The following is a 23,300-nucleotide window of genomic DNA, read 5'->3' on the forward strand; positions in this document are numbered from 1 at the left end:
AATCGCGTGGGGTCACGGTAGGGGGCCCTCTGCGGTCTTGGAGCTGGCCAGACATGATTGCCCGGGATCGAGGGCTGCCCCAACAGGCCCTGTGGTGGGGAGGACATGGCACACGCGCCTCTCTGCCTGCTGGGGCCCGAGGGTCGCACCTCCGTGAAGACAGCCTGGCCCCAAGGGAGCCGCCTCCTCCCCGCCCTCTTCTGCGGCCCCAAGCCGCTCTCTCCACACACTGTCCCACTCCTTGACGGGCTGGCCACGTGGCCCTGACCGCACCGGCTCCCGGGCAGCTCAACGCCGGGAGGAGGGGCCGCGGCACCGAGGACATCACAGAAGGTGGCTTTAAAGTCGTCTTCACGGGTCCGGGCCAAAGGCGGCCGGGAACTAGACCGAAAGGGAAGCCCCGTCAAAGAGGCGAAGGGGCAGAAGGACGGACCTGGGCCAGGGGCGTGTCCTCCCGGCAGGGGCGTGTCCTCCTGAAGGGGCGTGGCGTCGGGGCCTCACGTGGCGCGTTCGCCAGCCGGGCGCGCGTCCGTCGCCCAGGGGCGTGGCGTTGGGGCTCCCAGGGCGAGTCCGGGGCTGGGGGCGTGACGTCAGGCGCCCGGGGCGGAAACGCGCAGGGCTCGGCTTGGGCCGCGGGGTCCAGGCGAGGGTCGCGGCGAGGGTCGCGGCGAGGGTCGCAGTGCGCGCGGGCCGGGAGTGCTGTGCGCTTGGAGGGCCCGGTGAGGCGGCGGGGCCCCTGGGGCTCCCGGTGGTCGGCGGGCGGGGTTCGGCGCCTTTCGGGGGCCCGCCGCGTCCTCGGCCGTGGGCGGGGGTTGGCCGCGCTGCTCGGTGGCCGCCGGCCCGGTGCACGGTCGTCTTAAGGAAATCTGTCCCTTTTCAGGGAAGCGCAGGGCCTGGCGCTGGACACGGCCTCGCGCCCTCGGAAGGCCGCGCCTTGGTGCCCCTGCGGGGTCCTCCGCCGGGTTCGGCCGATGAAGCCCGCGGCCCGCCTGGGCGCCCTGTGCCTGGCGCTGTGCTGCCTGGGCGGCGCGCGCGGGCTCTGGAGGAGGTGAGCTGCGGAGGGGCGGGGTGGGGGGGGGCGGGAGGGCCTGCAGGGGGACACGGGTGCCCCGAGCCTCCGAGCGTCTCCCGGGGGCGGTGCGCGCACGCTTTCCGTCCAGGGTCCGGTAAGATCCTGGCGAGGTGGTTGTGGTTCCTCTTTCCAGGTATCTTTCTCTCGCCCTTCCTCCGCTCCCTCTCGTTCCCTCTTTCCATCCTTTCTGTTGCAGCTGACAGTTGAAGGGGTAAACAGGCTGTCTGGGAGAGGAGTCTCATTTTACTTCTGTAGTGGAGACCGAGATTTGAGAACCAGATTTTAATTTTCTTCTGTTTTATTTGGGTAATGCTCCAGTTAACGGATTTCCTACTTACTTCGCAGGCCTGGGAAAAGGTCAGTTTTCTTTTTTAAAAAAACTGGGGTATAGCTGCTTTACAACGTTGCGTTGGTTTCTGCTGTATGACGAAGAAGTGAATCAGCTGTATGTATACACACATCCCCTTCCTCTTGGACCTCCCTCCCACCCCTCCCCCCATCCCACCCATCTAGGTCAGCGCAGAACATTGAGTAGAGTTCCCTGTGCTATACAGCAGGTTCTCATTAGTTATCTATTTTATACATAGTAGTGTATATATGTTAATGCCAGTCTCCCAATTCATCCCACCCCCCTCTTTCCCCCCTTGGTGTCCATACGTTTGTTCTCTGCATCTGTGTCTCTATTTCTCCTTTGCAAATAGGTTCATCTGTACCATTTTTCTAGATTACACATATATGCATTAATATACGAAATTTGTTTTTCTCTTTCTGACTTACTTCACTCTCTATGACAGTCTCTAGATCCATCCACATCTCTACAAATGACCCAACTGCGTTCCTTTTTATGGCTGAGTAATATTCCATTGTATATATGTACCACATCTTCTTTATCCATTTGTTTGTCGACGGGCATTTAGGTTGCTTCCATGTCCTGGCTATTGTAAATAGTGCTGCAGTGAACATTGGGGTGCATGTGTCTTTTTGAATTAATGGTTTTCTCAGGGTATATGCCCAGTAGTGGGATTGCTGGATCATATGGTAGTTCTGTTTTTAGTTTTTTAAGGAAGCTTCATACTGTTCTCCGTAGTGGCTGTGTGGAGAAAAGGGAACCCTCTTGCACTGTTGGTGGGAATGTAAATTGTTTTTCTTTTTTAATGAACCACCGTTGCTGTTTTATCACTTTAAAAAGTAACATTAAATTTCAGTTTTCCCAGAAAGTGTATTTTCTGAAAAAGAGCTACATTAATTAACTAATTGTTGCTATCAAGTTAAGAGTGTACCATCGGAGAGGTAGTGCGGTGTACGGGTTGAGTATAAACTGCTAGCTCATATCCAGATGTAGGACCTTGGAGCTCTCCATCAAGGTCGTTCATTCTCAAGTCGAGAGAGTAACAGCACCTGCCTCCTAGCCTTGATGCCAGGAGACATCAGTTAAAGTACAGAATGTGCTTAGAACCACGCCTGCCCGATAGTAATCAGTACATGTCAGCGAAGACGTTAGGCTGTAGTATGTGGTCACCACCAGCTGATTCTCACGATTCATGCCACTGATACAGTTGGCGAGCAAGGCATGGTTTCGAGAACACGAGGGTGATTCCGACCCTGAGGGCCTCACAGGTCAGCGGGTGTTCCCCCAGGCCCTCCAGGGCCTCTTTCTCTTTACGGCACAGGCAGCGTCTCCACCGCTTTGGGAGGATGTTTCTCTCTGGGTGGTGGGTGGTTATTGTGTGACAGACGTTGTGAGTCTTGGTAGTTTTATTGTAAACTGCCTACTGGTGGTCTAGTTTTCCTGGCCTCTGCCTAACCTTCCAGCCTCAGTTTCCACCTATGTGAAATAAGGTTTTCGTACCCAGAAAACAAAAAACAAAAAAACCTCTTCTAGTGCTTCTCCCAGCTCTAATGCTCCTGCTGCAGTTCTTCTCTTTTCTCTTGTACTGAGCGCTTGCTCATTAGTTCAGACTGAAAAGAGTTTTGAAATATTGTGAATTCTCTACTTATTCAGCAGTACTCAACTATTTACAAAACTAATGTGTAAGAACTGAATACTGTTTTGCTGTTGAGTCTTTCCTTCTAAAAATGCATTTATCCTGAATTACGTGTCTGCTCGAGTTGCATCCCCTGTTGCTGCTGCTGTCGTCCGTCTGTACGGCGAGGATTTCACCAGCCGGCCTCTCTGCCTGTCTCTGTGTGTGCTAAGCCTCGCACACCTGGTGGGAGGGGGGGTCCCCGTGTGAATGCTACTCCACGACCCCTCATGGAGAGTCTCAGGGAGGGACGGGTGGGTTTCACGGGGACGTGGGAAGGAGCCCCTAGGCTCAGACGTCACCCATCCTGCAGAGAACGAGTAAAGACTCCCAGTGGGTGGGGTGGTGACAGCAGCCTCGCGTGCCACCCAAGGTGGGGTTCCGTGGCCACGTGAGCTACGAAAACCATTCTGTTTTCAGGCTTCTGGGTCTCACGAATGCTGCCGAGGGGTAAGGGGTCTGTGTGTGCACCGCGTGAACACCTGAGGAGAAGGGCGCCTTCTGGTTCATTCCCTCACTGCAGCTCTCTGCTCCCCTTCAGCTGGGGGATCCCGGCTGCCTGATCCAAAATCTCAGCCCTCTCCCCACCTGGCAGGCCTGCCGTCCTCCTCGGTCGTAGTCCTTGGCCCTCGGCGCCGTGCGTCCCCGTGCGTCCTCGGTCGCCACGGCCGTCGTCCCCCTCGCCGGCAGGTGCGCTGTGGGACGGTAGGGACTCGGCCCCCAGCCGTCTCAGGGCCGCCTCCGCAGCAGCAGCGCCTGGCCTGCGGCGGGCGCCCCGTGTTCCCCGAATGAACGCTGGCGTGAGTGGATGGATGAATTGATCTTTCTGTAACTTTTTAAAAAGCTCCTGAAAAATACATCCCTTGTCTTTTAACAGTGACAGCCACGAGTGGCATAAACTAATTATGGTTCACCACTGGCCTGCGACAGTGTGCAAGGTGAGTTCCGCCTCGACCGGCCCCTCTGACCTGTGACCCCCGCCCCCCGTGACGAGGAGTTTGCCCAGCAGGTTTCCTCGCCGAGCGCCTCTTGCCGACGGAACCTCCCGGCCTGTCCTGCTCCACGAGGCGGCGCCTTCCCGGCCGGAGACCGTCCCTCGGGGAGGGCCTTGCGCGAGGTTCTGGGGGTTCAGGCCCACAGACGGCGGTGGCTGGCTCAGGCATCACGAATGTATTCTCCCAGTTCTGGGGGCCAGAAGTCTGAAACCAAGGTGCGGCAGGTCCCTTCCGGAAGTTTCGAGGGAGAATGTGGTCCACGCCTCTTCCTGGCTTGTGGCGGTGCCGGCGCTCCTTGGCTTGTAGGCACAGCCTCTGCCCCGCCTCCACGCCGTGGTCTCCATCCGTGTGTCTGTTTCTTACAGGAACCCCAGGGATTGCGCTGAGGGCCTACCCTCATCCAGTCTGACCTCCTCTTAACTTGATGACACCTGCAAAGACCCTGTTCCAGATAAAGTCACATTCAGAAGGGCCTGGGGTTAGGACTTCAGCATGCCCTCCGGGGACAGGCCTTGACCTGTCCCCTCCCTCCACTATTGCAAGTCTCATTAAAAGTCTCCGCCGGAGCCTTGCCGGCCTCCTTTGCTCAGCTCGGCACAGGTGGCGCCTTCCCTCCTTCAGGGTGGCCTCCGTCTGGCCCTGCCTCGCCTGGCGCCCTTGTCCTTGTAGAGTGTGTTGCAGAGGCTCTCACCCAAGAGCAGCCAGCTGACGCCCCTCCTGCTGCCTGCGGGCCGTGTCCCCCTGTCCATCTTGGGGGCAGTTGTCGCGCCGATCCTGGTATTGGTGCCACGACTCTAAAGTCGTTTCATCATATTGCTGAGCTGGCCCTAATTTTATTGACAGTGTTTCTGAAATTTTGACTTGAAAATTCTCAATTTTGAGGCCTTTTCTTTTAAGTATTGGGAGGTGGAGACATTTATAAATGGCAAAGCCTCACCACCATAGCATTAGCTACCTCCCCCCTCCCATCACACGGTTACCACATCTTTCTTGTGGTGAGAACATTTGAGATCTACTCTCTCTGTAGCATTCAAGTGCATGAAACAGCATTATTCGCTGCGATCACCATGCTGTTCGTTAGATCCCCAGGCTTGTTCATCTTATAACTGGAGGTTTGTGCCCTTTGAGGAGCATCTCTCTCCCCGTTTCCCCAGCCCCCGCCCCTGGCAGCCACCACGCTGCCCCTGGAAACTCATTTCTAACAGGGGATCTCTTACTGTATCAGACTGCTCTGGTTGTAGTTTCCCAAACTTTACAACCTCCTGTGTCTTTCTCCTTCTGGTGCTGGTTCTTTGCTCCAGGGTAGGGAGGACAGTTGGCGGTGGGTAGAATGGAGTTGCCTGTAAGCTGTTTTCAGTTTTGTTGGGAATCTAGCTCTCACTCCTACGTAGTGAGGACGCGTGGGAGCCATGGGTTCCTTCAGGAAGGACCTGTGTGTGGAGCTCCTACCCTGGGTAACACTGGGAGATTTGCCTTCAGGGCCCGAGACGAAACTTGTGGGTGTTCCTGTGTGCTGACTAAATATGCATGGAAGTGCATTCCCGCCTTGAGGCTTTAGAAATGAGATGAAAAAAATCAATTACTAGCAAAATATCATTGTTAGGGGATTCATTTCGATCCAAGGCGGCCATGACAAGGGTCCTGCTATCCCGGTCCAGTGTCATCCTGGGGACAGGGCCGTCTCTGGGCTCCTGCCCCCGTGAGCGATGTACGCGTTACAGGTGCAGGGACAGGTCCATCCGCAGTGCTCAGCACGGCCCCTCACGAATACTTGCTGACGCGGGAAAGAAAGCGGCACCTTGACCTCAGCTCCCCCCGTGAAGGCTCATCTGAGATGCTGGGCGTAGAGCTGAGGTAGCAGATCCCCCCTGGGGCCTGTCTCTGCCCGTCCCCAGCCTTGCACCGTGGGAAAGGGCCCACCTGCTTTGGCTGTGGTTTCCTTGGGGATGAGATGAAGTCCGCGACCTCTCGCTCTGACCCCACACTTTGTCCTCCTGCCCTCTGCCCGCTTGTTCTGTAGCCGCCTCACATCAGACGTCTCAGGCACCTAAACCAGGCCTGCCCTCATTTCCAGACCAACCGTAAAAAGCAGCAGCCTCCCTACATCAGAAGGTGATTCGAACAGGAAGGGCTTGCACGCGAGCAGGATGCCTCCGGCTCCTTGCCAGACCCGACATGTGCTTATTCATTTGCTTATTCACTGCGGGGCTGCCGGGCCTGGCTTCTGACCCACTGCCTGATAGCTGAGGGCATTATGGTTTTGGAAAAAGCCCATTTTAGCTAAACAATTTGGAGGTCCCTAAAAAGTGTTACACTGAGATTTTTATCTCTATGAGTTTATCTTTAATGTTAAGGATATGCTCCTATTCTCACCTTGGCATTTTTCTTTGCTCCAAATTTTCAATACTTATTATTCCACTGTTGTATTTGGGCCTGGTGCCTGAACAAACTTGAGTTTAGCAGGATACCGCCAGCCTCTTGTTCTCATTTTTGATTGTATGACAAGAAAATTATTCATGGGTAAGTATGAGTGTATCCATCAGATTGACTTAATTTTCAAGCACATAAAAAGAACAAAAGTAGCTATTAAATTCTGTTTTCCAAATCGTTGGTTCACTCATTTCAAATGAAATATCCAGCTGCCCCCCTCCCCGTGGTATTCTCATGAATATTGCTTATGGTAAATTACCACGGAACTTATTTCGTGCTAGTCCTGTATTGGATCTCATTGACATTTGTCAAAAGACAGGAAGGTTGTTAAGTGTATTTAACAAACAACAAACCAGTTAGTTGTCTTCTCTGTCTTTTCTCCATAGGAAGTTAAGAACCACTGCAAAGACCCCCCAGATTACTGGACAATACATGGCTTATGGCAAGTACTTCATGCGTTTAAAACTTCAGCAGCCTCAGAAGCTGGCTGGCCTGGAGATCTAGCTTGAGTCTGATCCTGATATGTATACTTGCGATTTCTGTTAGGAGTTTACTCAGTAGACCAGATCCTTATTGAGAAGCATCTTTAGTCTTTCTAACATAACCCTACTTCTGCTGTACTTGAGTTCTGTTTTGATACAACAGGAACAGTCTAGTTTAAATATGCGTTTAAGGATTCTCAGTACATTTTAGATCACTAAATCTTAATTTTCTTATTTGCTTCTTTTGGGGCCAATAAGTAAATGCATAACAATAAATAAATAAATAAATGTGTGTATACTACATATATATATGGTGTGTATGTGTAGTATACACACTTCACAGACACCCAAATTTATTTTTCTGGTTTTGCCTGCATTTTGTTTAGTTTATTTTTTTGTTGTCTGTGCGTGTATTTGTGATGTTAAACCGTGTGTGCTAATTTGCCCAAAGGGATTGGCCTGGTCCCGCGTCTCCCGGAGAGGAGGGCCATAGTGGCTCTTGCTGGGCTGCTCATCCCGCAGGGACAGGGGTCAGCAGGAAGCAAATTAAACCGGGGCCTGCGGACCTGGCCTCGTCCCGCCTTTGGGTTTCTGGGATTGTGCTCACGTCCTCGGCTGTCCTTGAGCTGGGGGACAGCACCCAGCGCTGTGGGAGCTGGGCTGGTCTCGGGTGCCGGGCCGGCCTGCCGACCCTGGAGAAAGCAGGTTTGGTCCCTCATGATGTCAGCTGCAGGCGGAGGCTGAGAGTTGACACGTCCAGAATTAGACGCGTGAGGACAGCGTCACACGCACAGGTCGGGAGGGTACACGTGCTCGGTGCTAAAGGAAACATACCAGCCAGTCTTAAGGCGTCACCAGGCACTTCTGAGCACGATACATATGTTGTCCCATTAATCCTCGACGCCTTTAAAGAGACGGGAACTCATGCTCTTCTCACACTGTGGTTGATGAGTGGAGATTTGCAGACTCAGAACCCGGCCAGAAATCCCCGCCGGGCCAGCTCCGGGGCGCCCCCTACCGGCTTGTTTACTTTGGTTCCTCTGCTAGGAAGTCGGCCTGTTTGCATCGTGCCTGGATGTTTTGAATGACTTTCCACTTTGAAAGAAACTCCAATAGTGACCACTGGTACCCGAGCATGACTCACGTGGCAGAAGGAATTCCCAGTTAGAAGTCACCTCCCTTTCGTTCTCTACAGACCTTAACGCAGGTGTTTTCTCATGCCGTTTGGAACCAGCCCAACCAAGGCTAATTTCTCTTTATTTTTTCAATTTTAATTTCAAGGCCTGATAAAAGTGAAGGATGTAACCGATCCTGGCATTTTAATCCAGAAGAGATCAAGGTATTAACTTTTTTTTTTACTTTTTATTTTATATTGGAGTATAGTTGATTAACTATGTTGTGTTAGTTTCAGGTGTACAGCAAAGTGATTCAGCTATACATACACATGTGTCTACTCTTTTTCAAATTCTTTGCACATTTAGTTTGTTACATAATATTGAGCAGAGTTCCCTGTGCTACAGTTACCCATTTTAAATAGAGCAGCGTGTACGTGTCAATCACAATCTCCCAATAGATTCATTCCTCCTCTAAGTGTGCCCTCAAAGTCATGTTTTAAGTTGTATTCACCAGCATTTACTGATATCTGAAATAGTCCCACAAGTTAAATACGATTTGTATTTAGTTAAATCCTCCTCTGCCCTGGGCCCGAAGCACCGCAGTGACTGTGTGAGGTGACCCTGGCCCCAGCCCGCGGCCCGTCATCCCTGCTCCGGGACCCCCGGCCGCTCGGCGTGTGCTCAGGCGTGTGTGCGCGGCCCTGGCTTGCAGAGGCGCCGTGGCCCCCAGGCCGTCCTTGCTGGCTGCGGGCAGGGCGGGTTTCTCAGTGGGCCCCGTGAGCAGTGAGGGAGCGGCGGGCCTTTCTAGGACAAAGGCTCGTGGTACAGAGGGACTCTTGGCACTGGGGTATACGAGAGTTGGTAGCAGACACTCCTTCCGCACGTGCACACACACCTACACGCACACACGTGCACGTGTGCACACGCATGTGTTCACCTCTCCACGGGGTGCTGACAACCCCTCATGTGTGACTAGTCAGCTGTCAAGGTAACTAGTACCTGGATTTATAGGGCAGGGCCTGTGCGGTTACTGAGGCCTCCCTGAAAGCATGGGGTAGAATTAGGATTTGCTAGAATTACGGACCCTTTCCAGGAGTGTGCGGCCGCCAGGAGGACAAGGTAATTAGTTCCAAACCCATCACATGTTCAAGTCCAAATGGAATTATTTCCTCCTCTTCTCAGGAGGACCTTCAGTGCTGTGAGCCTGGAGGCCTGAGAGGCCGGGGCCCCAAAGCCTGGCGAGGTCTCTTACCTCAGACATACTTTTCTCTTCCCGGACTGACTTCGACCCCCCCTGATGTTCCTGGTTAGAGTCTCGTGACCCTGCAGCGGCATCCAGGTTAATTTACTCATAACAGTGTTCTGCGTGCCTGCAGTGTAGCGGACACCGGGCCGGGGGCTGGGGACACGGGGAGAAGAGCCAGACGAGGTTTCCGGCCCACCTTGCCTGCAGCCGGGAGCCAGCACACACATCACAGAGTGACAAGCGCGGTGCCTGGGGGGAGAGTACTTAGAGCTTAGGACGGTGGACCTGGGCCAGGCTCCCCTGAGGAGATGATAGAGAGCTGGAATCCGACTAAACCAGGAGATGGGAGAGGAAGGCTGGGGCAGGAGCATGTGCAAAGGCCCCGGGGTAGGACGGAGCTTTTGAGAAAATGGGGGAAGCCAGTGTGGCTGGGGGGTGAGCAGTGGGCCGGGGCAGCGTTGAGGGCCAGGTCCTGCAGAGCCTGTGTACTGGGTAAGGATTGTTTGTCTGCATGAAGACCCAGAGGGAAGTCGTTGGAAGCATTCAAGCTGGAGAGTGAAGGAAGCCAGTGTGGCTTTTCTGTGGTTGCCCTGCTGCCTGCCTGTTAAATGAGGAGGCTCTGCAGGGTCCCTGCCAGAGGCCAGGAGCCTTGAATAGACGGAGGCTGTGGGGATGGAGGGGGAGGAAGCAGCAGGCAGGACCGACTCTGGGTGGGGGCTTGTCTAACTAGGTGGGTGTCAGCCTCCTTCCCCGGCCCAGGGGACCGGGCCTTGGCAGATGGGATCGAGGGTCAGCTGTGGACACATTGAGTTTGAAGTGCCCTGGAAGCATCCAGGTAGGGAAGGTGTGTCAGGAGAGAGGTCTGAGCTGGAGATGAACTTCGGCATCAGCGCAGCCAGTAAGCCGTACGCGTGAGTGTGGACGGGGTAGTGTGAGCGGGCAGGGACAAGCCTCCAGTAGCCCCGGTGTTTAGAGCAGGAGGGACAAGGGCCATGCGGAGAAGCAGCCAGAGGGGAGCTTCGCGAAGGAGTGTAACCAGGGCTCCTGAAGGGAAGGCGGGGGGCCCTTTGGATGGACGGCTTGCGGGCCCAGGCCAGGAGGTGACCGGCAGCTGCCCTTTGTTCAGAGCAGTGCCGCTTTACTTGCTTTGTAGCAGAATGTCCAATCTAGCATCTGTCCCAAACAAAAGCAGCCTAGTTTGGGCAATAAATTATATCGTCACCCTGCTCCCCCGAGGGCTATGGGGACTGAAGCCAGCTTGTGGCAGGCGGAGGGTAGGTGGGAATGGAGACAGTCGGGGAGGGCAGCGTCCGGGGAGATGTCCGGCTGTGCAGGGTCGGGGGGGGCGTGTGAAATTGGTTCATAGCTGCTGGGTTGATGGGAAGGACCCATCACGGCAGGAGTGGTGGCAGGACTGAGAAGGTGAGGTCATCCTGGGCCTGTTTACACACCTTTATTTAATGGAACCTTTTCTGGCGTCCTGGGTGTGTGGGAATTGGAGAGTAAACTTGAACGCTGCTCAGTTTAAGGTGACTGTAGGGCTAAGACTGCCCAGCCCAGACGAGCTCTTCTCTAGGGAGAGCGAGAACTTGTATTTTGTGTTTGATTTCATTAGTAGACACTATTTTTTAGAGCGGTTTTAGAAACCTAAAACTGAAAATTTAAGTGGAAAGGACAGAGTTCCCATACACTTCCCCCCATGCCCCTACCCTGTACAGCGTTCCCCAGTCAAAACGTCGGCGTTAGTGAGGTACACATGTTACAAGTGATGAACCAGTATTGATACTTTATTACCAACTAAAGTTTGTAGTTTACGTTAGGTTCACTCTTCGTGTTGTGTGGTTTTTATGGGTTTGGACAAATGTGTAAGGACATGTGTCCACCATTATAATAGCATGCAGAGTAGTTTCACTGCCCTAAAAATCCCCTGTGCCCAGCCTGTTCATCCCTCCCCAACCTCAACCCCTGGCAGCCCCTGACTTTCACTGTCTCCATTGTTTTGCCTTTTCTAGAATGTCATGTAGTTGGAATCATATGGTAGGTAGCCTTTTCAGGTTGGCTTCTTTCCCTCAGTGATATGTACTAAGGTTCCTCCACGTGTTTTCATGGCTTGATAGCTCATTTTTGTAGTGCTGAATAATATCCCATTATCTGGATGGACAAAATTTGTTTATCCATTCACCTGTCAGAGCTTGTATTTTCAAATACACTTTCACGATTACCCAGATTTCACGTTTAGATCTGTCTTAAGAAACACTTCACGCAAAATAAACCCAGAATCATTTTACTCACCTGAGTGTTATTAATTCACAGAGCTCAGTTCTATTAATGTATTAGTTTCTCAGATTTGCCTTCTGGGTTTTGAGTTGTTAGGTCCTACCTCGATTTATTATTATTGCTGTCACTATGCACAGGACCTTTTGCCGGACATGAAGATATACTGGCCTGATCTGCTCCATCCGTCTCCTAACCGCAGCCTCCATTTGTGGTGAGTCTGAGTTCTGGGGGCCGTCACGAGCCTTGAAGCACAGGTGTGAGAGCTTCGGGGCTGTTCCGGATGGAACTACGGGAGCACAGGTAACGTAGAACCTGTCTCCTGAGGCTCAGGAGCTGGAGTGGCCTTTCATCTGCTGTGCCATTTTTGGAGCTGGTCTTCAACGGATGAAAAATGAGGGCAGGTAGAATTTACTTTGTAAACTTGCTTTTTAATCTGTTAGATCGTTCATTACTTCGTTTTAAAAACTTCCTCTACTGAGGCTTAATTAAGCCAAATACTTGCATATCTAAGACGCCATCGCTCCAAATCAGACAGGAGAGAATGTTTCTCAGAGAAATGGAGATGTTGTCCTGAAATAGATCAAAAGAAGACGTCCTCACAAGACAGTGATCTCTCTCCTGTGACTCAGGGCGGAGAGAAGGTGAGGTCTTCACGGAGGCTGAGCCCCGTCCGTCCCAGTGTCCTCAGTTCAGCGGGAGCTGAGCCGAGGAGAAACGTGCTATGTTTAATTCAATAGACCTTTTTAAATCGTTGCTTTTGGAGAAGATAAAGTTGACATTCCTTTTATTTGCATTACATTAACCAAAGATAATTCTTCATTTTCTCCCTCACTGCAGGATGGCAATTTATAATTCACATGACAGTGAATCAGATTTTGTCCAAAGTGATTAATTTAACTTTGAAATATTTTTGTGTAGACTCTTCAGGAAGAGTTAAATTTGGAGAAAAGCTTTTTGAAACAAAATGGAGTGACAGTGACGCCTGGCCCCTGGTTCACTGGGGTTCGGTTTGAGCTCACTCGAGGCTGTGTGGCAGGGGGGTGGTTCTAGGGCGCGCGGGTCTGGGTCTGGAGGCTGCCGTGCCCCCTGCACGGGAAGAGGGAAGCCCCCCGTGAAAGTTCGGGGGACGAGCGGTCCAGGTCTCCAGTGCTGGCTCTGTGCGGCCTGTGTTCTAGAAAGCGGTTTCAAAGTAGATTATGGCCTTGATGAGTTCAAATAGTGAAAAACAACAAAAAAATTTCAGATAGCACTTCACAGTATACTTCAGAGCAGAGTCTTTGGTGACTAAGTGAACAAAAGAGAATATTTCCAGTTGTTAGGATGTTCCGTGATAGAGTCAATCAGATTTGTGTCAAGTGGCTTAAAAATACATCACTAAACGTACACAAAGATGGCCTCCCGTGAGCTGAGTCCTTCAAGATGTGATCCAATGGCGTGGGCGAAACACACATTCAACGTTGTTCTAATAAATGCAAAATGATTTACCTTTTCAGGATAGATTACGCACTTAAAAACTGTTGTTCTAAATGAAAAAGGTAATGTCACACTCCGGCTACTGTTTATGCCTTTGGATGTGGACTCAGCTCACGCGGCCCTGCTGTTACCGGCTCCCTGGTTACTGCACCTGGGCAGCTGTGGCCCAGGTCGCCTTGGTGTGCAGGTGATAAAGTGTCCATGGAGGCATCCCGGCCTCTCCTGTCCTTAAGGGGCAGGCTCACATCCGAAAACTTCTCTCTTCAATCTCAAGTAAGAATCACATATGCGAAGGAGAGGGTCTTGGTGTCACTTGGTGCTCGAGATAATTCCCTGAGATTAAATCTCTTAACACAATCAGCCATCCTGAAAAATACTATGTGCACAACCCTCTGCAAAGGAGGACTTTTGTTGGTTTTTTGATTCTTGTAAGAAAAAGCGCGAGAGTTTGGTCATCCCTGGTTGGCGATGCAGCCTCCCTGTGGATGGTGTCCCTGGGCCTCAGCAGGAATCGTTGCCTCTCATCCCCGAGACAGGCCAGGCCAGGCCGTGGTGGAGGGTGACGTGACATCACTCACGTGCCTGCTGGGGCTGAGAGGGCCACACCATAGTCGCGTCTGATTGGTGACAGACAATTTCGTGTTAAATGGAAAGTGTCTGATTCCAAAGATGTGTGATTTGATGTTTTGAACCACAGTAATATCAGGACTTTAGCATCCTCTTATCTCTAACGTCTGTTGAGTTAAACTTGCTCCAGGGGGACTTCCCTGGTGGCGCAGTGGTTAAGAATCCGCCTGCCAATGCAGGGGACACGGGTTCGAGCCCTGGTCCGGGAAGATCCCACATGCTGTGGAGCAACTAAGCCCGTGAGCCACGACTACTGAGCCTGCGCTCTAGAGCCCACGAGCCACAACTACTGAGCCCGTGAGCCACAACTACTGAAGCCCGTGCACCTAGAGCCCGTGCTCCGCGACAAGAGAAGCCACCGCAATGAGAAGCCCACGCACCGCAACGAAGAGTAGCCCCTGCTTGCCATAACTAGAGAAAGCCTGCACGCAGCAATGAAGACCCAACACAGCCAAAAATAAATAAATCAAATAAACAAAAAAACAAAAAAAACTTGCCCCAAGAATAACAGCAGTGGACATCTTGACTGTTTATTGCAGGCTAGGAATGTTTGGGCGTGTGTGACGTGCTCTGTGAGCTTCAGCCCCTCACTTCTCCAACAGCCCCTGCAGGACGTTCTAGAACTGCTGCTCTTGTCCTACAGAAACTGAGGCACCCATAATTCAGTTACATGTTCAGTTAGCTGGAAAGAGTCTCCTTTTTCTACTTCATAGAATTTAGAAAGTTATCAAATACATCACCCTGGAAGCTATTCTAGATGAAGAAAGTTAATTACTTATCTACTTTTATTTTTCCTCATGGCTTTCTTAGGTCTGAGAGACTTGTAACTTACAGCTATTGCAGTCACTTAGAGTTGGTACTCTGGGTGATGTTATCAAAGAATTAGTGCACATTTAGATTGTATTTCTGCACGTGGGTACCTTTTGAATGCTTGCATGAACATGTTTTGTGAACTCTTCATGAATTAATCACTGATAAAGCTGAGGAAAGCTGATGCCCATTTTGTTTTTCCATGCTAACTGTGGTTAACATCTGAATTGACAAGTTGTCAATCATTCTAGAGTGGGTATAAATTACGTTCAGCAATTGATTGGATGGCAGCGCAAGGCAGCGGGAAGGGCCCTGAGCGTGGGGTCGGGTGCAGGTCAGGGGCTACCTGGCCGGGTGGCAGGTAAGCCAGGTTCCTAGCCAGCCCCTCTGAGCCTCAGTTTCCCCATTTCTAAACCAGCAATAATGTTTTCACTTTGCAGAGTTGTGAGAATCAAATGAAGAATGGGAAGACATTTTGTAAAACTTTAATCTTTGATAAAATGTGAGAAATTATTATCAATAGCAATGTTTTTCTTGAATACAAATAGCCGCTTGTTGGCAGACACTTGGCTGGGCTGTTGCTTCAGCATAGGCGTCCGTGTAGACGGACGTCTACGCCGTAAGCAAGTGGGGAACTGGCCCCAGGCAGTGTTGGTGATTAGTGAACCTGCCTTTTCTGTGCCAGTGGCTTAGAAGTGGCTGTTTAGCCGCTCCTGTGAAATGCCCTGGCCGTCGAGCCCTGGCTTTCCGGGAGGACGCCCAGTGCCGTGTGATTCTGTGGGTGCCTGAACGATGGTGCTCTCTTTTTTCTCAGCTTGGGTTTGTTGCTAATTGTAGAAGCGAGCTGGAGCTCATGAGCAGAGGCACGCCTGAAGAGCGGTGACGAGTGCCCGTGGAGCTCGGGCTGGGTTCAGGGGCCTCGGTCCTGAGCAGGGTGGGGGGCCCGTGTTGAGGTGAGGAACTTCACCCCTCCCGCTTTGCGAAAGCAGCAGCATGCCTGCCCGGGAATGCCCTGCACGAAGAGGAGCCCCTGCAGACGGTTTACTGGGAGGTAGTTTCATTACTTTTTAACCAGAGATTTTTTAAAAAACATCCTTACAGGAAGCATGAGTGGGAGAAGCACGGGACCTGCGCTGCCCAGCTGGAAGCCCTCAATTCCCAGAAGAAATACTTCGGCAAAAGTCTGGATCTGTCTAAGGAGCTTGCCCTGAACAGGTGGGTGACTTGGTCCTGTAGCCTCGCCTTCCGCACCCCACTCCCCAGGTCACCCCCATCCCGGAGCAGCATCCCTGCCTCCGCTGCCGGGGACCCGGGGACCCAGCCAGTGGGGTCGTCCCTGAGAAACACCCACTCCTCCCGCTGAGCCTTTCCAGATACCTGGGGGCCCTGACCACTCGGAGCAGACCGAGGGACTCGGGGGGCTCATCAGACGCACTTCAGCCAGAGGCGGACAAGACCGACGGGGGCACGCCTCTTAGCTGTGGATCCTGATAGAAGCATGTTGCATTAGCAAGACCCGCACGCCCAGAATCCTTAGGTCTTTGCTTTGGTGCCCCGGGACAAGCAGGAGGGGGTTCAGGGTGAGGTCCTTGAACCCCTAGCGATGATCAGGCCCCGGGTGAGCTCTGGGGACTCGGAAGCCCAGCGAGGGCCCTGCTGAGAGCCAGGCTCGACCCAGAGAGCTGGGGGCAGGCCGGCCCGCCACGTAGGCGAGCATTTCTTCCTCTCCTTCATCTCAGTGCTCAGAATAAACCGGGAACTAGTGTAAAAGCCGCGGCGGGAGATGACGCAGCTCACTTAGGCAGAGCAGAGTGCGTCCAAGTCCTATGGAGAACCTTCGCGTCTCCTGAGACGAGGACACCCCCATCGCTTCCCTGCACCTGCCCCGACCCCCCAGCGTTGGGGGCTCCACGGGACGTGTCCCCACCCCGCACACCGCCCCCCTCACTGTGATCATAGCGGAGTGACAGCTGGGACCTGGATGGGGAGGATCCCAGGCCGAGGCGGGAGGGAAGCGCCCTTGGGGAGACAGAGAACCACAAGGAACACCCGAAATCAGGCGCTCAGCTCCCGGGCTCCTGATGGGGGCCAGTCGTGCAGTCGTGTAGTTTCTCCCTCCTCGGATCTGCTCCCTGCTGTGAGGTGATGGGGGCGCCGCCCGCAGAGCCCGAGGTCGCTTCCAGCTCTGGATCTGCAGGGCTGAGTGCCCGCACTAAGGATGTGATAGAAACGGCAGCCTCTTAACACGTCCTGGGTGTCCTGCAGAGGCTTCATGCTGGAAGCAGAAGAACAGGTCCTGGGCACACGTTTCCCCGCCGCAGAGGCTTCATGCTGGAAGCAGAAGAACAGGTCCTGGGCACACATTTCCCCACTGCAGAGGCTTCATGCTGGAAGCAGAAGAACAGGTCCTGGGCACACGTTTCCCCGCCGCAGAGGGTCCCCGGGAGAGGCAGCCCAGGGCGTGTCGGGCAGCGCCCCGCGCACGAGAGCCACGGGTGCTTCCCACCCGCCAGCCCCCGAGGGAAGGAAGGTGCCCTCTGTTTCCCACTGCGGACCTCACGGTCCCAATTTGTGAGCAGCGTGAGTCCCAGCCGACTCTGCAGCCCAGGTTTTGTTTTGTTTTGTTTTTTAATTAATTTTTGTTGGCGTCTGGTTGCTTTACAATGTTGTGTTAGCCTCCACTGCACAACAAAATGAATCAGCCCTACACATAGAGATATCCCCTCCCTTTTGGACTTCCCTCCCATTTAGGCTACCACAGTGCACCGGGTGAGTTCCCTGTGCTATACAGTGCGTTCCCATCAGCTGTCCATTTTATACAGAGTATCAGTGGTGTATATGTGTCCATCCCAGTCTCCCACTTCCTCCCACCCCACCCCTTTCCCCCTTGGTATCCATACATTTGTTCTCTACGTCTGTGTCTCTATTTCTGCTTTGCAGCTAAGATCACCTATACCATTTTTCTAGATTCCACATATATATGCATTATTATATGACATTTGTTTTTCTCTTTCTGACTTACTTCACTCTGTATGACACTCTCTAGGTCCATCCATGTCTCTACAAATGACCCAGTTTCATTCCTTTTTGCAGCCCAGGTTTTATTGACTCAAACAGGAAAAGGGGAATAAACCAACATGCTGAAAGTTTTAAAGTCAAATATCTGAATAATTCATCCCTTCATCCAACAGCTATTTATTAAGGACCTCCTGCTTAACACTTTTTGAATGTCGGTGGCTTTACCTGTATACACACAGGTGCGAAGTTGCTGAACTCTGGAATCACTGGAGTGTGTTCACAGGGGCCCACGGAGTGAAAGGCTCTCCTGGGAACAGAATGTCTGTTAAAAACTAGATAGAACAACCGTAGAGAAATCCTATTCTTTCCCAGTTTCTCCAAGGAAAACCTAAAGTCTTAGTACTCACAAAATTAAAATTGAGTCAAAACTTAAACATCCCTTCTATTTTTCTCTAATTATAAAGCATTACTACAGATTGTCTTTTTCTCAGAGGTAAGCCTGTCACATTATCATAAAGTAGCAGTTTAAAATTCAATTTATAACATAAAGGTAGCAAACCTGGAAAAATGTGAAGTATCTTGAACCGAAGGTCTCAGATTACCCACAGATATGGACCAGGGGATTAATGCCAAACTAATCTTAACTCGGTAGGAAAAATTATACTCTATCCTGGTCTAGATGCCAAGTTTCCCAATATTTCTCTCTCTCTTTGCCGTATTTCCATGATGCCCTAACCCAGGAGGGCTCTAGATCAGTGTAACCCCAAAGAAATAGAACTCAAGCCACATACGTGGTTTTAAATTTTCTAGTAGCCTAATTAAAAAGAGCAAAAAGAAACATTGGTTTTATAGTGTATTTTGTTTAACCCAATATATCCAAAATACCACTGCAACTTGTAATAAATACTTAAAAATCATTGAGAAGTTTTGCATTTGGGGGGCATAAAGTGTTTGAAATCTGGCATTTATCCTACGGTGACAGCGCAAGGACGGGCAGTGGGCGTGTGTCTTCAAGGACTTCTTCCCGCTTGTTCTAGGACCACACAGCAAAGATCCATAGGTCACCGATGTGCAGTCTCTAGAGAAACTGTCTCGTTAATGCTTTTGCCAGAAACCATGACTGAAGGAGGCAGGGCCTGGCTAGAGTCCTGTTTCCCTCAGGCAGACCCCTGTCTGATGATGTCAGCGCCTGGGGTCCCTGCATCTTCTCCGCGTGGTCACAGCTGGGATAATCCAGAGGCGTGATGGGGGATACAGAGCATTTTTGGAATTATTAATCTGAGAATATTTTTATGCCGTACTCTATCATTTAGTAAGTTAACCATATCATACTATGATTAGCATTCACTAGAGCTGGTTAAAACCACGTGCTTTAGGAAGTGATTCCAGGCTGTAGAATGTATTTTAAAGATCTGACCAAACACAAGGTTGTTAGGATAAGGCTAGAATCCAAAATCAATTGCTAACTATCGTTTAGGACAGGCGTGGCAGATGGGTGGTTATGTGATAGCAGCTCCAGTTGGTCGCGGCCATCTGGACCGCTGCCGAGAGGTTCCGGTGCTGGAAGGGGGTCCAGATCAGACACGCGTGCGCCCAGGGTAAGGGGAGGTCCAGGCGGCCAGAGCACCATTTATGTGCCGCCCTTGTCAACAGAATTATTGCCCCAGGTAATAGAAAGTACACACTTTCCTTTAAGAGTGTCTTCATTTTTACTGTGAAATATGGTAAGAACAAGAAAGGAAAATGGACCTTCATTATACAGTTATTTTTTTTTTTACTTTAAATTTTAGCACGCTCCAAAAATTGGGGATAACACCATCTACTTACTACCAGGTAAGTCTTGCTTTCAGCTTCTTATTCAAATGTGTATCCGCTAACTGGGGACACCTGGCCACGTTCAAGTGTCCCATCAGCCTGTGAGCTACACTCGGGTTTTAAAGCGACCCAAACCAGACCCTCCGACCTGACTATTATGTTTCTAAATAGGTTTTATTTAAATCTTGTTTTCCTCTGTGTTTTGAGTGTAAACTAAAGGCTACTTAAACCGGTGATTTTGAAGCAGATTGGTGGTTTCATGGTGAGAAGTGTGTCCCGGGTTCTGAAGAGGCAGGTGGAATATGTAATTGGAAACCGCCATTTTATAGTAGTTTGAGGAGGAAAGTGAACATTTGTTTTTATGATATAACTATGAGAAAACTAGAAACTTAAACATGGCAGAGCCTATTGGCTGGTGGCCTCTACAGAAGGCGATTGCTTCCACCCAGGGTCCCCCTCTGTGTGAGCACAGCTGTGTTTGCGCTCAGCCAGGCCACCCCTGGCATCAGCGGCCGCCACACCATGGGCCTGAAGCCTCTGCTCTGTGGCCCTTTGCAGATGTAAAAAAGCCTGAAGGTGTGGATATAGAAAAGCCTGAAAGTCACTGACTTTTGCAGTTCTGAGTTCCGGTGTCGTGGCTGGATAGTGGACCATCGTTCCGGTCTCCTGACAGTGTCTGAGCTAAATCTGCACTTGGGTCTTGCTTGTTGTATCTGCTGTTTTCGTCCCTCCCTGGAGAGAAGGGACCGGAGGGAACAGCGCCCTTTAGGAGTGTCAGCCGCCCTTTGTCCGTCCCGCCGGGAGGCCGGGAGGCAGTGTGCTCGCAGGCCCCTTTGGTTTCAGCTGGACTCCCGCTTAAGTACATACAGGGAATTTTTTACATCCTTGCTCAGAACTTGACATTCAGAGAACTGATTTCGATTCTGGCAAAAGCAGCAGTGGCAGCACGTGTTTTCTGAGCTCCTTCTCTGTGCTGGAGGCATTAGGTTCGGTGTCTGAAGTAGCGTGATGCACAGCACAGGCCGGGTCCTGACCTCTGATCTCCTAGCAGGAGAGCTTCTGCTTTTGCACCCGGCCTCCAGGCCCTGTATCAGGACAGCGAGGAGAACGGAGACCCGTGTAGAGCAGCTTGTGTGGGTTCCGGTCTGGAGCGGGGAGCCCCAGGGGGCAGCCTGGTCTCCTTCGGGGGTGGGGCAGCGCATTCACCAGCATCTTCCAGTTCTGTCTGTGAGCCAGGGGAGCTCAGGGGGGTGACGCTGTCGTCGGTTGTTTGCGTTCGTGGGAGCTGAAACCAGTGTCACTCGTTCTGAGTAGAACAGAACCGTTCATTTTCTCTGTTGAAGTTTCATTTCTAATGCACTGTATCTAATTTCAGATTTCAGATATTAAAGATGCCCTTGTCAGTGTGTACGGAGTCGTGCCCAAAGTCCAGTGTCTTCCAAAACAGGTCAGACGTGTGATGTTCTGTCATCCTTTCTGTCCCTATCAAGAAGACAAGTTCAGTTTTTCTGAGAGCTTTGTCCTCACCGTGGAGTTCCCAGGACACAGTGGTATATGTGTGGGCGTGCAAACGGGCTTGTGCTGTGTGTGCATGGGCGTGCACACGTGGTGTATGTGTGTATGTGTGCACACTTTGAAATAACAAACTGTCCTTTGACACCGTGCTAGGATGGGGCTTGTTTTCTGGCAGCTTCCCCCTAACAAGAAAGCTCCCATTCCAGAGGGGTGGTGCAGTAGGGGCGAAGCAGTGTGGGTATATTTTGCAGTTAAACATTTCTCAGTGTTTGCATTGTTAGTCTTAGACATTTCAGTTGTAGTTACCTGTCCAACTTATAGATGGATTGTGCTTTCTTTTGTCAGCTGATAAAGTCTTAAATTCATTTAGCGATAGGGTGCTGTTTACCTACTTATCTACAAAAAGCCATGTCTTCTCCTGGGACTGTGACGCAGGTGCGGTGTGTCCGGCTGTGTCTGCGCGCACCTTTGCCGATGCATAAATTTCTAAGCTGAAAGTGGGGTCCCTTCCCGCACACTGCCAGGCTGGCGCAGGGGAGTGGCTGGATGGTGACCACAGGTGCCACCTTGGGCCCCAGCCCCACTTCACCGCTGGAGCTAGGGTCCTGCTCCTGGAACATGGGTCCTAGGTCCGGAGCCACCGCTTTTGTTTTTCTTCAAGTTCTAAAACGCGCTGATCATAGAACCGTCATGATGATCCGGCCTGAATTCTGGAACGTCTTTTGTTCCGCATTGCAGGGCGGCGAGCAGGTGCAGCTGCTCGCGCAGATCGAGGTGTGCTTCTCCAAGGACCTGCAGCTGCAAAACTGCATGGACCCCGGGGAGCCGGCGCCCCGCGGGCCGGAAGCGAGGCCGGCGGCGAGCCTGGGGCTGGAGGTCTGCAAGGACGGCGTCCTCTTTTACCCCGCACTCAACAAGACCAATCACTGATGCCCACATTTTGTAAATAGTCTTTATTTTGAAACGCAAGAGGAATTGACAAACCTCCGCTTTTCACAAAGCAGCTCCGCAGTGAAATCTCCTGTTTACAGCCTCCTTTACTAAGCCTGTTGTGTTTGCTTTGCTTCGCACTCCGTGTCTGGGAGTTGATTTTCGTGGTACATGTAAAGATGGGGTGAACACTGGGTACGTTGAAAGGGAGGAAAGTTCCCCGCCTCTTGGCTGCTTTGTGACTGCAGTAAAGCTTATGGTTTTCTTTTTCTCTCCTTTATCAATCTCTGTGGCAGCCTTGGAAGACAAGTCTGGGCACATGGTACCGATTCAGGAGAACTCTGTCCTGTGTCCCTCAGTGAGCTGCCTTCTCGCTCTGAGTACTCCTGGGGGGCCGTTGGGACCAGCCCTCAAGCAGGAGCCCGGGCCGCCTCGCGGGGGGGGCACAGGAGGGCATCTCCACCTCCGACCTCAGGGCTGCCGGCTCCTGTTCCGTGGTCACCCACCAGCGTCTCCCTCGGTGACCTGGCATGGGTGGGCATGGGCGTGTCCTCTGAGGGTGAGATGCTGTGTGTGGGGGGGGGCAGCAGGGGCGGGGAGGCGGGGTGCTGCAGGCTTCTCTCTTCTCGCCAGAGGAAGCCTGGGCGCGTGACCGAGTGCCAGCCAGCACCCCCGGTCAGTGGGTGCTCCTCCCTGCAGACCGGAAATGCCGCAGGTCAGTCTGTATCCGCTTTCCTTTCCTTTCTGTCGGAAGGCAGCATCAGGCCTTAGGGCGCTGGGGCTGACGTGGCCCCAGGGGCGGGCTGCCTCCTTGGGTAGTGATGCCTGGTGACAGGGCTTGTCTCGGAGATGATGCGAGTCCCAGGCTCAGGGGCTGCTGCAGGCATGGTCCTTACCTGCTGAATGGCATTTCACCTGTAAAATGAGGATACCTAAAGTGGTCTGTGAAGTGGACTTCCTGTGCTTTATTAAAGCTACCTTTTAACATTATTTCTCCCCAGTCTCTGTCCTTCTTTAAAATGTTTTTAGCTGTGTGGGTTAAACTATGACGCCCAACACTCTGTCTTAATCAGGTTGATACTGCCCTGTTTCTTTTACTTAACAAACACTTAAATTAGAACTTACTATGTGCCAGGCATTATGTTAAGCGCTTAAAAATATTATTTAATCCTAAGAACAACCATATTTTCAAAATAATCCTATCTTTAAAAAATAACCTCGGGAATTCCCTGGTGGCGCAGTGGTTAAGAATCCGCCTGCCAATGCAGGGGACACAGGTTCGAGCCCTGGGCCGGGAAGATGCCACATGTCTCGGAGCAGCTAAGCCCGTGAGCCACAACTACTGAGCCTGTGCTCTGGAGCCTGCGAATCACAACTGCTGAGCCCACGTGCCACAACTACTGAAGCCTGCGCACCTAGAGCCCGTGCTCCGCAACAAGAGAAGCCACGGCAATGAGAAGCCCACGCACCG

The 23,300-nt window shown here is 51.8% G+C and overlaps 1 protein-coding gene across 2 annotated transcripts; it reads left to right on the plus strand.

Moving 5' to 3' along the window:
- The first annotated feature begins 517 nt into the window (after positions 1-517).
- On the plus strand, positions 518-22,819 carry RNASET2 (ribonuclease T2). Of its 2 annotated transcripts, XM_036871890.1 has the most exons (10): positions 558-719; positions 881-1,048; positions 3,974-4,034; positions 6,908-6,963; positions 8,285-8,342; positions 11,779-11,852; positions 15,653-15,766; positions 19,360-19,402; positions 20,760-20,831; positions 21,638-22,819. In XM_036871890.1, exons 2-10 carry the CDS (start codon positions 972-974, stop codon positions 21,827-21,829), a joined length of 747 nt encoding a protein of 248 aa, XP_036727785.1. In that variant the 5' UTR covers positions 558-719; positions 881-971; the 3' UTR covers positions 21,830-22,819. The 2 variants fall into 2 exon arrangements, with proteins under 2 accessions (XP_036727784.1, XP_036727785.1); XM_036871889.1 differs by lacking the exons at positions 19,360-19,402; positions 20,760-20,831; positions 21,638-22,819 and adding an exon at positions 16,817-17,497 and having other exon boundaries at positions 518-719.
- Positions 22,820-23,300: the final 481 nt, after the last annotated feature.

Source organism: Balaenoptera musculus, chromosome 12, assembly GCF_009873245.2.
Source record: "Balaenoptera musculus isolate JJ_BM4_2016_0621 chromosome 12, mBalMus1.pri.v3, whole genome shotgun sequence".
In the NCBI taxonomy this organism is placed as follows: Eukaryota; Metazoa; Chordata; class Mammalia; order Artiodactyla; family Balaenopteridae; genus Balaenoptera; species Balaenoptera musculus.